At 46.9% G+C, this 14,644-nt stretch overlaps 1 protein-coding gene across 1 annotated transcript in view; it reads left to right on the top strand.

Moving 5' to 3' along the window:
• The first annotated feature begins 1,598 nt into the window (after positions 1–1,598).
• Positions 1,599–14,644, top strand: part of LOC115478011 — a 55,153-nt gene continuing 42,107 nt past the window's right edge. Inside the window, exons 1-4 of the mRNA XM_030215195.1 lie at positions 1,599–1,738; positions 7,115–7,161; positions 8,767–8,893; positions 13,237–13,363. Coding sequence (XP_030071055.1) covers position 1,738; positions 7,115–7,161; positions 8,767–8,893; positions 13,237–13,363 — 302 coding nt within the window. The 5' untranslated portion in view covers positions 1,599–1,737. The remainder of the gene's footprint in view (positions 1,739–7,114; positions 7,162–8,766; positions 8,894–13,236; positions 13,364–14,644) is intronic.

Below are 14,644 nucleotides of genomic sequence, written 5' to 3' on the forward strand. Positions count from 1 at the left end.
CCATCCAGCAACCCTCCTCTCCCCTTCTTCCACCATATCCAGCAACCCTCCTCGCCCCTTCTTCCACCATGTGCAGCAACCCTCCTCTCCCCTTCCCTCCATCCAGCAACCCTCCTCTCCCCTTCTTCCACCATGTGCAGCAACCCTCCTCTCCTCTCCCGTCTGACCTATTTCCTTCCTCCCCCCCCCCCGTACCTTTAAATATTACAGTTTTGCTGGAGTCGCGGGCAGCCGGCATTGAAGACATCGGCAGGCTTACGCCGGTTCCAGCAGCCTTCCCTTCCCTCGTTGCAAGTCGGATGATGGCTCCGCCCTCTTCTGACGTATTTCCTGTTTCTACGAGGGTGGAGCCATCATCCGACTTGCAACGAGGGAAGGGAAGGCTGCTGGAACCGGCGTAAGCCTGCCGATGTCTTCAATGCCGGCTGCCCGCGACTCCAGCAAAACTGTAATATTTAAAGGTACGGCGGGCGGCGGGGGGCGGGGCAGTGGTGGGCTGGGGAGGCAGATGCGGGATCGGAGCTCAGCCTGCTCCCTCCGCTCCGCTGCCTCCACTGCTGGGTGGGCCTGAACCAAAACTGGGTGGGCCTGGGCCCACCCAGGCCCACCCGTGGCTACGCCCCTGCTTACTGGCCTCATTAACAACCATTTAAATACAATTTGCAGCTATCTTTAGCATGGATCTTAACACTGGCGCTCAAGCCCTCTGAGCATTCGGAGCTGTATAACGCACACAGACCTGGCATTAGCCACATGTTAATGCCTGTGGTAGTTTTGAGCATTCATCCCCTAGTTTGCCCCAAGTGATGCTTCTTGTCACATGGCAACCTGGGCAACTGCCTCACTGTGGGGCCCTTTCACTAAGCTGCGGCAAAAAGCGGCCTGCGGCAGTGCGAGCACATCTTTTGGGTGTGCACCAAGCCAGTTTTTACCATGTCCTGGAAAAAGGGCCTTTTTTTAAGGGGCCAGAAAATGGACATGCGGCAAAATAAAAAAACAGCAAGCGTCCATTTTTGACCTGAGACCTTACCGCCACCCATCGACTTAGCAGTAAGGTCTCACGTGCTACCACCAGGTAAACACCACACAGTGGAAAATAGAAAATATTTTCTACTGCATGTTTTCTGTGCACACCAAATTCAGAATTACCACCCGGGTCACGTGGTAGCTGGGCGGTAATGCTGATTTGGCGCATGCTGGATGCGCATAGGTCTTTACACTCCTTTGTAAAAGGGCCGCTCACCCTACTGTAAAGCTGGCCCTGTGAGCGGGTAGAGCTGAAGCCTGGATGATTGACAGCCCTTCCACTAATTTTAAACGTAAAAGAAAACAAAGATCCAAACAGAAGGATTAGATTTTCTGTGCTGCTTGGACTTTGATCTTACTACTGGGCCTGGCTCATTTTATGCTTGTTCCCTTTTCCCACCGTATCACTAACTGCTATCTTTTCCACAGCACCTCCCTCCCCATTAGGGAATTTCCTCTAAGGCCTAGGTTGTATTCAGTAGCCTCAGGAATGACTCATCCAGGCCTTGGCCACAGACCATACAGTGTTTACAGAATCCCTTGCATCAGTCATGAGAAAGGAAACCGAAAGGGAACTCAAACAGCTGCAAGACTAAAGACGGAAAAGGAAGAAAGCTTTGGAGGCAGGGAGACTTTTTGCCAACTCCAGCTGAACTTGGGATCTCCTTACAGTCGCTGGAAGATAAATCGGTCACTGCAGCTATCTTTAGAAGTAAGTTCAAATTTCTGTGCGCTTCAAATAATTTCTATGTGAGTAGACCCTTAGTGCTCGTAAATGCAGATGTTCTCTATCTGGGTGCTGAATCTGCTTTCCTGAAAGATACTGGTCTGGCATTTATTCTTCACAAAGCTTATAGCTAGAATATGTAATGAAATGAGATGCTAAGTTCCAGGGCTTCTACTTTGAGGTGCCTGTTTGGATGTCAGTTTTGTCTCTGACAGCTGATTTAAAAAGCGAAAGTAGTACAGGCCTAGCACCAGACACTGGCTGGGGAAGAACAGTGCAATTCATATGGGCCCAGCATCACAGGGTGCCCCCTTGGCAGTGCTGAGAGATGGCACAGAGACAGCGCTTCGGGTTGTCTGGCACTGGCTTGGCTCACTTCATCTGCACTGGACCTCAGGGTATTTAACGCCAGCTTTAGGAAGAGATTATTTTGTGGGAGAAAGCAAGGGCAAAAAAAAAATTGAAGGAAGTCGGTATGTTTGCTCTGGTCTTACACAAGGGGGGTGGGTGGGTGGGGGTAAATTAGCACACGACTGAAATTTGTGCAAAGTAGCACTCAGAAGCGGAGCCAGGTTGATGACACGGGGGGAGCGAAAGCAGCGCGAGAGCGGACTTCTAGTGCACCTTTTCAATGCAACACGTTGAGAAAAAAATAGGCGCCGGCAGAACTCCATTTGGGGGAGCGGCTGCTCCCCTGGCGCCCCCCCCCCTAGTTACGCCACTGGTAACACTGTAACAGAAAAGGAAGACCGACAACAGCAGAGGAAGAAACAGAGAATGCAGCAGTGAGGTCTTCATGAGTTGGGATAGTTTGGTCACATCACTCCTTTACTATATGAACAACGTCAGCTGCTGATTTCATTTAAGATTCAATTTAATATTCGCCTATTTAATCGGAATTCTATACATCTCATATGTCCACACAGCCTGTTAGGTTTATTCTATTACCTTTCACTATGGAGGTTCATTACAATAATTTCTTTGAAGATATCTTTTTCTTATCTTGCTCACCAGAAGTTAGAGGGAAACAAAGTAAGACTGTACTCAAAACTTGCCTTTATCATTGTGTCTTTTGTTTAGTAAATTTAGTTAAGTAGGTAGTTTTTACTTTTTGGAGTTAGCTCCAGAGGTGTGCTGATAAATTTTTAACAATGGTCTCTCTCTCTCTTTCTCTCTCTCTCTCTCTCTCTCTCTCTGGGTGTAACCAGCCCAGCAACTTGGAGGGGCCAGGGGTGGACTGGGGGTGGGGGCAATGCGTGCCTCCCTCTCCCCCCCCCTCATGCGGGCACATTAGGCGTACCTTTGCTGGCAGGGATGCCGAGCCCCAACAGCCAATAAATGGACTGCCATCACTCCCCGCTTTTTGTTTCTGGCTCTGAGCAGCATGCTGGAACTTCTTGCACATGCTTGAAAAATTCCAGCCTGCTGCTCAGAACTGGAAACAAGAAGCAGGGAGCAGCCGCAGTCTATTTACTTGGCTGGTGGGGCTCATCCCCACCAGCAAAGTAAAAGAGAATTCAGGAGGGGGCCTGAGCCCACATTTTGGGTGCCAGTTGTTAAAGTAGCCATGGGGGGGGGGGGGGGCCTACTTTAACAACCAGCTCCCAAAATTCTTAAAAACTTAACAAACCTTTCTTGTAAGCCTGTGAGAGCCCGCTCCAGCATAGCTGCCGAGAGGGGGGGGGCAGGGGGGCAAAATTCCCCAGGCCCGGGCCTCCAAGGGGGGCCCGGCGCCGCAGTCCCACCCACCCTCTGTCGTTGACCGTCTGCCCCCTACATCGAAATCGCAGTCTCACCTCCGTGAAAGCAGCCCTGCAGGCAGCAGAACGCCTCCCTTCGGCCCTCCTTCCCTCCCTGTGTCCCGCCCTCGTCTGACGTAACTTCCGCGAGGGCGGGACACAAGGAGGGAAGGAGGGCCGAAGGTAGGCGTTCTGCTGCCTGCAACGCTGCTTTCACGGAGGTGAGACTGCGATTTCAATGCAGGGGGCCCGGCCCGGTGGGGAACGGCAGCGGGGGCGACCTTGGGGGGGGGGGAGCAGTGGCTGCGGCGATCTCAGGGGGAAAGGTGGCGACCTCGGGGAGGGAAGCGGCGGTGGCAACCTCGGGGGGGGGGGGGCGGCACGGCAAGGGTGGGGCCCCGGGCCCGGCCTTGCCCCGGGCCCGGCCCAGTCTCTCTGCGGCCCTGCGCTCCAGCACACCACTTCAGTAGTAATTAAAGCAAATGACATTCAGGTACAATAGGTATTTTCCTGTCCTTGGAAGACTTGCAATCTGAGGGGTTGATATTCAGCAGCAGCAGCTCCTACCCAAACAAGTGTTATTCACAGGGCCAAATCAATAATTATCCATGATTTGCAGCGGTTAGTGTCAGTAGATAATTATGGACGATTTTTGCATCTGGTGGTTGGTCTTGTCTTCAGTGGAGAACACAATGCCACCCTGCATTGACTTCCGTTTTTTTTTGGGGGGGGGGTTTAGCCAAGGGGCTCTTAGGCGCCTACGCGTGTACCACGCACATCAAATTAGAACTACTGCCTGGCTACCGCATTCCCTGGAAAGTAATTTAAATTTTGATGCGTATTCAAAATGCGTGTCAGAAAATCATTTCTATTTTCTACCAAGTGGTGCTAACCGGGTGGTAATCAGCAGTGTACGCACGCTGACGATTACCACCCAGTTAACGCGTGAGACCTTACCGCTAAGTCAATGGGTGGTGGTAAGGTCTCAGGGCCAAAATGGATGCACGCTCATTTTAATTTTGCCGCACGTCCATTTTCGGCCACAAAAAAAAAAGGTCTTTTTTGCGGATGAGCTGAAAAATGGACCTGCGCACGTCCAATACCTATGCCTTCACCAGCACAGGCCATTTTTCGCTGTGCCTTAGTAAAAGGGTCCCCAGGTTTGTGATTTTCTGTTATTTGTTGTTCGATGTTTACCTATTTTTTTTAAACCAATCAGGATATCGAGTACAGAGGGCATCCTTTTCTGACCTCATTCACAACTTTCTTTAAAGTAGTACTTTATTTTCTTGCTCCTGTTACTTTATCTATATGTTCCTTCTTTGCTTACACCCTATGTTGTCTATTAAAATTATTGTGTATTGTGTTGGCATTATAAGGTAGTATAATATGCCATACTATGTATTGTTGTCTGAATATTTTACTGTTGTAATTGTCTATTGCTTATGTTTGACTTATTCTTGCTCTACTCCGCCTTGAGTGAATTCGTTCAAAAAGGCGGTAAATAAATCCTAATAAATAAATAATTGTGAATCACTGCTGTAAACTGAATCTATGTATACAATCAAATTTTAGTCAGCCATATGCACAGACTACCTGTGCTGCTTTGTACCAGCATTCCTACTGGAAGCTAGACAAGAGGGAGGGGGCATAGGGAGATGGAGGGGAGATGCTGGACACAGAGGAACATAAGAGAATGGAGGAGAGATGCTGGCCAAGGGGGAGGGGGGTTCAATAACTAGACCAAGAGGAGATGCTGAACAGGGAGACATCGGGAGATAGAGGTGAGGTTTTAGACATGAGGGGCATAGGATGATGGCGGTGAGTTGCTGGACATAGGGAACATAGAAGGGTTGTTTTTGTTATGCTTTGTTTTAATTATAGAGCCTGGGAATATGTTGCTTTCCTTTATCTTGAGGCAACCACCTGACTGGTGTTCTGAGTGAGAGGTTCCCTGCTCCCTGACTAGATCCCTGGAGAGGCCCTCCCAGTTTGGTTGCCTCTGGTGGGGGGATACTAGTTCATCCCCCATGGAGTTTGAATGTTGACCCGATTATTTTCAGTCACGATATCTAATCGTAGATTACTGACTGTAAATACTTAACTTGAAAACCTTTAAATCATTGACTTTGGTATATCCTTGAAAAATGTTACTTTAGAAACATGTCCACATGTAAATAGCACCATTTTACACATGTGGAAATACTGATTTCAAAAACCCATTATTTACATGTGGAGATGTAAGTGTACATGTGCAGAGCTTAAGTACATGCATAGGTATGTATTTTATAACCTACGCATGTACTTAACCCCGCCTGTGCTCCATTCAGACTCCTCTGAACACAGCTATTAATTGAAGTACAGTGCATACTTGTACATGTGGGTAATTTTTTTAAGAGGTCTTCTATGCATGTCTAAACGCATGTATGTGCAAAAAAGCCTTTATAAAATTACACCCAAATTTTAAATGATGTGTAGTTAGCCCAGAGGCATAGCCAGACCACCAATTTTGGACAGGCCTGAACCCAAAGGGGGTGGGCATAACAACCCCACCCAACCCCCACTCCTACCCAGCATCTCACCCTCCCCTCCCCAGGTGATCAGGGGGTCACTTAACTCCATTCCCTCGACCCCCCCCCCCCAGTACCTTTAAATCCTTTAGGTCTTCATCAGCAGTGAGCAGCAACTCATTCCCTTTGCTTACACCAGCTCCGAGCCTTCCCTCTGATGCAACTTACTGGTCCCGCTAACAGGAAGTTGCATCAGAGGGAAGACTCAGGCCAGCGCAAGCAAGAGGAATTAATTGCTGCTCACTGCTGGTGAAGACATAAAGGATGTAAAGATACCGGGAGCTCAGGGGAGTGGAGTTAAGTAACCCCCCCCCCCCCCCCCCAATCTCCTGGATTAAGAGATGCTGAGAATCTTCAGCTGGTGGGGATTCGGGATCCCTGCCAGCCACATCACTGCTGTACTACTGCTGGGTGGCCATGAGTCCAAAGTAGTGGGTGGGCCCACCCAGGCCGACCCATAGTTATGCCACTGATATATAAAGAAGAGTTTAGCTTTATGACAGAGGTTAAAAGGGGACAGAGTTAGTGAGATGGTGAAACATCATTTCACCATATACTGTAATTCCAGATGGAGGATTTACTGAAAGAGTGTTATATCCAACACTGGCTCCACTATATGGTGAGGTGGTGAAAGATTTAGACAAGTAGACATAGCATGGAGGATTGTGAACATAGAAAAGACCAGAGAAATTCCTGGGGATATGGAATTTCCTAGAGTACAACTTCGCAAACTGTGAGTAGGGCTGCAACCTTATCAGGCACTATATACTACTACTACTTAACACTTCTAAAGCGCTACTAGGGTTACGCAGCGCTGTACAGTTTAACAAAGAAGGACAGGATTTCATTATCCTGTGCCTGCCAGAGGTTGTGCACGTTTGGTGACCACATGGATTGGAGTCATAGCTGCTGAAAGATTGGTGAGTTTTGCCCTAAAGGATTTTGTAGGCATACAAATGTTTGTTAAGCTGTACATAATATCGTTGAGATCTATATAGAAGACTAAATGTTTATGTCATGCAAACTCATTGCTATAACTGATTTCTTTATAGTGTTTGGAAGAGGTGGAATGTTAGAAATGCTTCATGCAATGACAAGGGTAAGAGAGCAACTATCTACACTTTGCAATACATTACAGTGTGGAGTCTCCATTCTTACTAACCTTTAATGCAGGAATACAGCAGGTGGTCATGTTCATGGGATGGTGCATGGCAGCTGTCTACAGGCCTTCAGGTGCCTCTGATTTTTAGCAAAGGTATCAGATGCCTCTTTGCTAGTCAGGACTCCAAATGTTGGTAGAGTCACACTACAAGCAGAAATACTGGAAGAGAAGGAAAGATTTCTATAAAACATTTGTACTGTATGGGTGGCAATAAAGAAAAGTCACTTTGGATGTCATCTTTCCAGCCAGAAATATATTCAGGACAGAAACCATTCCAAAACGTTTCAGTCAGATATCACCAGTCTCCAGTCATACTATTAGAACTCCTTTTCCAAATCATAATTAAAGTCAGTTCACATTCATCACTGGAGATTCTTTGCAAAGGGAATTCTTTTTTTCTAAACTATTGTATTGTTTCTGCCATCGAGCAGTGTTTCTGAACCCTCTCCTGGGAGCACACAGCCAGTCGAGTTCTCAGGATATCCACAATGAATATGCATGAGATAAATTTGCATGCACTGCCTCCATTGTATGCAAATGATCTCATCTGTATTCATTATGGATATCTGGAAAGCTAGACTGGTTGGGCATACTCTAAGGACTAGGTTGAAACCCCCTGGGTTAGATGGATAAAAACTGGACCAGATCATTTGGGCCATGCACGCTCAGTGTCATGCCCCTACTGCTAGTGTTATGCAAACGAGTGGTTGGGACAGTTGTGAAGTTCTAGTAGCCAACTCTGAACCTACAAATTTGCCTTAACTGAATCAGCGCTGGTCTCTTCAGAGCTTGGCTGTGTGAAAGTTCAGCCAGTGGTAGACTAAACAGTGGAGAAAACAGCAGAGAGCAAGAATCATGAGAAATGAAATGTTATACACAGGAGAGAATTATATAATGAGTGGAGGAGTGGCCTAGTGGTTAGGGTGGTGGACTTTGGTCCTGAGGAACTGAGTTTGATTCCCGGCCCAGGCAGCTCCTTGTGACTCTGGGCAAGTCACTTAACCCTCCATTGCCCCATGTAAGCTGCATTGAGCCTGCCATGAGTGGGACAGTGCAGGGTACAAATGTAACAAAAATGAAATAGATACTATTGGAGATTCTACATGGAATGTTGCTATTCCACTAGCAACATTCCATGTAGAAGGCTGCGCAGGCTTCTGTTTCTGTGAGTCTGACGTCCTGCACGTACGTGCAGGACGTCAGACTCACAGAAGCAGAAGCCTGCGCGGCCACATTGGTGATCTGCAAGGGCCGACTTCTACATGGAATGTTGCTAGTGGAATAGCAACATTCCATGTAGAATCTCAAATAGTAGCAACAATGGAGGAGTGGCCTAGTGGTTAGGGTGGTGGACTTTGGTCCTGAGGAACTGAGTTCGATTCCCGGCCCAGGCAGCTCCTTGTGACTCTGGGCAAGTCACTTAACCCTCCATTGCCCCATGTAAGGCGCATTGAGCCTGCCATGAGTGGGATAGTGCGGGGTACAAATGTAACAAAAAAAAAATGATTTAACTTTATTCATTCTCTACTTTTTTGTCCCAAGATACAAAACACAACCTTAAATGAACAGGATGAAGAAACACAAGATTATGATGGTGATGATGAGGAGGAGGAGGAGGAGGAGGAGGAAGAGGGGTTGTCCCTGCAACAGAGCAATGCTAATAAACAGAGTAAGAATATACAGGTCAATATTGAAAAAACCTTTCTGGATAAAAGCAGCTGCTATTTATTTATTTATTTATTTATGTATTTATACCCCACATTATCCCCACAAACATGCAGGCTCAATGTGGCTTACATAAACCGGAGAGAGAGAGAGAGAACTCCGGGTGATATCACATCCATATGAGAATAGTAGAGTAAAAGGGCAAGAAAGAAAGGATACTTTACATATAACAGTACAGAAGAATTGGACTAAACTGGTTCCACGTATGCCAGCTGGCAGAGGCTATAGTCCTACTCTGTGAAAATGCTTTGGTAAACAGATGCGTTTTTAGTGCCTTGCGAAAGGTAAGGTAGTCTCTCAGACTGGTTATGCCTCGAGGAAGTGCATTCCACAGTTGCGCACTGAGGAAGGGAAAGCTTGACGCCTGAATAGATCCGTGCTTACAGCCTTTCCATCTGGGGTAGTGCAGGGTGAGACAGTGGCGAACCAAGGGGGGGGGGGGGGGGGGGGGGGCGGTCTGCCCCGGGTGCACGCCGCTGGGGGGGTGCTGCGCGCCTGTCGGCTCTTCATTTTCATGCTCCCTTTGCCCCGGAACAGGTTACTTCCTGTTCTGGGGCAGAGGGAGCATGAAAACGAAGAGCCGGCAGGTGCAGGTGCACCCCCCCCCAGCAGCGTGCACCCGGGGGGGGGGGGGGGGGTTCTTTTGCTGGGGGATCGGGGGGGGGTTCGCTGGTGGGGGGGGGTCACGCTGTTTCGGGTGGGCCCTGCACCCGGGGGGCGGGGCACATCGGCGATCCGCCCCGGGTGTCAGCCCCCCCTAGGAACGCCACTGGGATGAGATATAATCTCGAGGGCGGGTCAGCATTTCTGGCTGGCAAGTCAATCATATTCAACATGTAACTTGGGGCATCCCCGTTGATGATTTTGTGAACCACGGTGCAAACCTTGAATTCAATGCGCTCCTTGATCAGATAGTACTTCTAATTATCCATACTGACCTCCTTTTCGGCCAGAGCGTGGGCAGAGCAAGGGAAGTCTTAGAAATGGCCCTGGATAGTGGCAGTAATTTAGCTTCATTTTAGCGTCTTGACTTGATAGACCACCTCTGAAATGCACATGCAGTGATGCGGTTTACAAATAAAATAAAAACCACTGATAGAGCGAGAAGGAAAATTCAGGAGAAAAAGTCAGCGGGCTACTTGCAGCCTCCCCACCACTGCCCATCGAGCACAGCTGAGTACACCTGGAGGGGAAGTTACCCAATGTGAGCTATCATTAATATGGATTATTTTACCACAAGTCATTCTATTTTAGTACAGAGTCCCACGTTATGCAATGAGACCCTGTGCTAAAAATAGCACAACGTCTGATAAAATATAGCCCACATTGATAACTTGCCCCTTTAATCTGCTATCCAGATAACTTAGGACAAATAGAAAGCTGGTCCACATTCTCCAGAAAGCAGACTGCATATTGCCACTCCCTGGATAAGCTCTGGCACTAATCGCCTTATCCAGATATTCAGCGCCAGTCGCTATTATGTATTTATTACATTTGTACCCTGCGCTTTCCCACACAATGCAGGCTCACATAGTAATTTGAAATACAAAGTCATATAATAGAAATTTCAAAACATAAATTGATCTTGATAATGTATGATTAGTATAAGAGAGGGTAGACAGGATAAGATAGTGTAAATTTGGGAGAAATGGGGTAAGGAGGGATAAAATAAAGGAGAAGAGAAGGATGGGATGAGTAGAGGGGGAATGGGGAGGTGGGGTAAATAAGTACATAAGTACATAAGTAGTGCCATACTGGGAAAGACCAAAGGTCCATCTAGCCCAGCATCCTGTCACCGACAGTGGCCAATCCAGGTCAAGGGCACCTGGCACGCTCCCCAAACGTAAAAACATTCCAGACAAGTTATACCTAAAAATGCGGAATTTTTCCAAGTCCATTTAATAGCGGTCTATGGACTTGTCCTTTAGGAATCTATCTAACCCCTTTTTAAACTCCGTCAAGCTAACCGCCCGTACCACGTTCTCCGGCAACGAATTCCAGAGTCTAATTACACGTTGGGTGAAGAAAAATTTTCTCCGATTCGTTTTAAATTTACCACACTGTAGCTTCAACTCATGCCCTCTAGTCCTAGTATTTTTGGATAGCGTGAACAGTCGCTTCACATCCACCCGATCCATTCCACTCATTATTTTATACACTTCTATCATATCTCCCCTCAGCCGTCTCTTCTCCAAGCTGAAAAGCCCTAGCCTTCTCAGCCTCTCTTCATAGGAAAGTCGTCCCATCCCCACTATCATTTTCGTCGCCCTTCGCTGTACCTTTTCCAATTCTACTAGATCTTTTTTGAGATACGGAGACCAGTACTGAACACAATACTCCAGGTGCGGTCGCACCATGGAGCGATACAACGGCATTATAACATCCGCACACCTGGACTCCATACCCTTCCTAATAACACCCAACATTCTATTCGCTTTCCTAGCCGCAGCAGCACACTGAGCAGAAGGTTTCAGCGTATCATCGACGACGACACCCAGATCCCTTTCTTGATCCGTAACTCCTAACGCGGAACCTTGCAAGACGTAGCTATAATTCGGGTTCCTCTTACCCACATGCATCACTTTGCACTTGTCAACATTGAACTTCATCTGCCACTTGCACGCCCATTCTCCCAGTCTCGCAAGGTCCTCCTGTAATCGTTCACATTCCTCCTGCGACTTGACGACCCTGAATAATTTTGTGTCATCGGCGAATTTAATTACCTCACTAGTTATTCCCATCTCTAGGTCATTTATAAATACATTAAAAAGCAACGGACCCAGCACAGACCCCTGCGGGAACCCACTAACTACCCTCCTCCACTGAGAATACTGGCCACGCAATCCTACTCTCTGCTTCCTATCTTTCAACCAGTTCTTAATCCATAATAATACCCTACCTCCGATTCCATGACTCTGCAATTTCTTCAGGAGTCTTTCGTGCGGCACTTTGTCAAACGCCTTCTGAAAATCCAGATATACAATATCAACCGGCTCCCCATTGTCCACATGTTTGCTTACCCCCTCAAAAAAATGCATTAGATTGGTGAGGCAAGACTTCCCTTCACTAAATCCGTGCTGACTTTGTCTCATTAGTCCATGTTTTTGTATATGCTCTGCAATTTTATTCTTAATAATAGCCTCCACCATCTTGCCCGGCACCGACGTCAGACTCACCGGTCTATAATTTCCCGGATCGTTATGTAAATCAGAACAGAATTGGGAGTGGAGGTTGGTGAGATTAGGTTGGGACATTAGAGTAGGCTTGCTTGAAGAAATGAGCTTTCAGCATTTTTCTAAAGGGCAAGTAGTCGTTAATTAATCGGATTGGTTTGGGTAGAGCGTTCCATAGCTGGCTGCCCAAAAAGGAGAAACTGGATGCGTAGTAGGTCTTGTATTTAATTCCTCTACAATTGGGAAGGGGTAGAATCCCCTGGATTCTATTTAGCATGCCACAGTTCGGCGCCAAAATCCAAGTGTATTCTATAACAATGCTCGTAACTTAATTGGCTTAACAAGCCAATCAATGTTGTTAACCGTGCTTAACACGCAATAAAGAGCTCTAATTGACAATAATTAAATGTGTATGCACAAATCCCTAAGGAGATTCTGTAATGCACTGCGCCTAAATTTTAATGTGCGCAGGCAAAAAGGGGTGTGGTTATAGTCAGGGAAATGGGCATTTCATGGTGTTTCAAAACCTATGCGCACTGTTATAGAATTTGGCCAAGTGTGCATAAATCTATGCGCTGGGATTTGTGCCATATTTTTGATGGTGTAAATGGATGCACTTAGTTTTAGGCGCTGTGATGTCTGCCTAGGTGTATTTTATATTGCCTTCTCTCACCCTAATTGTGGACTTTAGATACAATCTCTCTTTGTTGTTTTTTCTTGTTCTTATTCAGTGGTGTACCTTGCTTGGCTGCCACCGGGGCGGATCACCGCTGTGTCCTCCCCAGTGTATGCCCCCCCCCCCCCCCGGCACATCGCTCTTACCTTCTAGGGGTGCAGGGAGCAGTCACTCAGCCATCAGCTCTGCCGGTTCCCTGCCCCGGAACAGGAAGTAACGTTAGAGGGAGCAGGGAACTGGCAGAGCCGACAGCCAATAGCTGTGTGGCTGCTGTCTGTACCCCCTTGCAGCGTGAACCCGGGGCGTACTGCTCCGCTTTCCTTTTAACACATCATCATTCATGGTGTTTTCGAAACTTTTGTAAAGCAGTTACAAAGTATTGAAATTTCCTTATTTAATAATACTAGACTCGTTTTTTTTTTTTCTTCACTTCTTAAGGCAAAACGTACCAGTGGAGTATCCAGGATGGAGAGGAACTATTAACCATAAATAATGATTTTGTATTAGAAGCTCATTATACACAGCCAGGTGCCTATGGGATTACCCTAACTACCTCCAAGTATGGGTAAGTGCCTTTTGAATCCTTTGGTGTAATATAAAACTCCACATTTGCACAGTCAATTAAAAATAGTCTAGCACACCCTCCTCTATCTGTTGCAGATTCACACACCAATTGAGAGAGAAGAATGTAGTTGCAGGTTCTGCAAACATGATTTTGGGGTCTTGTTACTAAGCTACGGTATAAAATAGGCTTAGCATGTCCTAATCACCCAACTTGAAACTCAGCTTTAATTGCAAGGGATTATCTCATTCTACACTACCCTAATTACAAAAATATCAAATACAAATCCATTCTAACTCGAGATTTCTCTCATTTAGGCACTAAGGGCCAGATTCAAAATATGGCACCTAAAATTAACGCGTGGTAGGTAATTACACCTAAGCGTATTATAAATACCATGCGTAAATCTATGCACAGTAGTTAGAATACGCTTATGCATAGTTTATGCGACTGAATCTACTTGCGTCCATTTACGCCAACAAAAAGCTGGTGTAAGTCTCAAGTATGTATTTTAATCACTTTAGGTCCCTTCTCCTGGTCTTCAGCTAGATTCCTCTTCTCTCCCAGGTATCAGAATGCTCAGCACTTGCAGGCCTCTGCTTCTTAAAACCAGCCAAAGTTCACTGGACCCTTCCCAGTTTGTAACCCTTCACTCTTTCTTCTCTTTCAGTAAGGCCTGTCTGGCTTAGGGGAAGCCCTCTCCTTCTCTGCTAGCCTACCAAGCCAACAGAGAGGCAGCTCTCCTGTGCTGCTCCTAACAGCCTCTGGATCCCTCCAAGGCTCCCTCCCGCACATTTCAGCTGCCGATGCCAGCTCTCTCACGCGTGTTCAGTTCAGTGGCTGAACTGAGCATGCGCGGGAACGGTTGAAGTGCGCCGCAGACTTGAGTGCTGCTCTGACAGCACAGGTGGGACTCATGCAGGAGACCTCTTCAGCTGGTGGGGCTTGGTAAAAGTATGACTTAATGCGGAGAGAGAGAATACCTGGGCCCCTCCAAAAAAATGGACTTCCAGCTACACCCCTGGTTAGCATACATTCAGTTCATAAATGTGTCTTAACAAATTTAATGCGTGTGAAATCCATATAATGTGATTGTCCTAAAGATTAGTCTGTACAATTGATTTGTGGGCTTTAAAAAGTTCTAATGCACATTTTAAAATATGCATTAACCCATTAGTGCCCAGTGTTCCCATAATAAGTGCCCATATGGGAACATTGGAGTTGAGGAGTGGCCTAGTGGTTAGGGTGGTGGACTTTGGTCCTGGGGAACTGAGGAACTGAGTT

The sequence above is a fragment of the Microcaecilia unicolor genome, chromosome 9 (genome assembly GCF_901765095.1).
Source record: "Microcaecilia unicolor chromosome 9, aMicUni1.1, whole genome shotgun sequence".
Classification (NCBI taxonomy): Eukaryota; Metazoa; Chordata; class Amphibia; order Gymnophiona; family Siphonopidae; genus Microcaecilia; species Microcaecilia unicolor.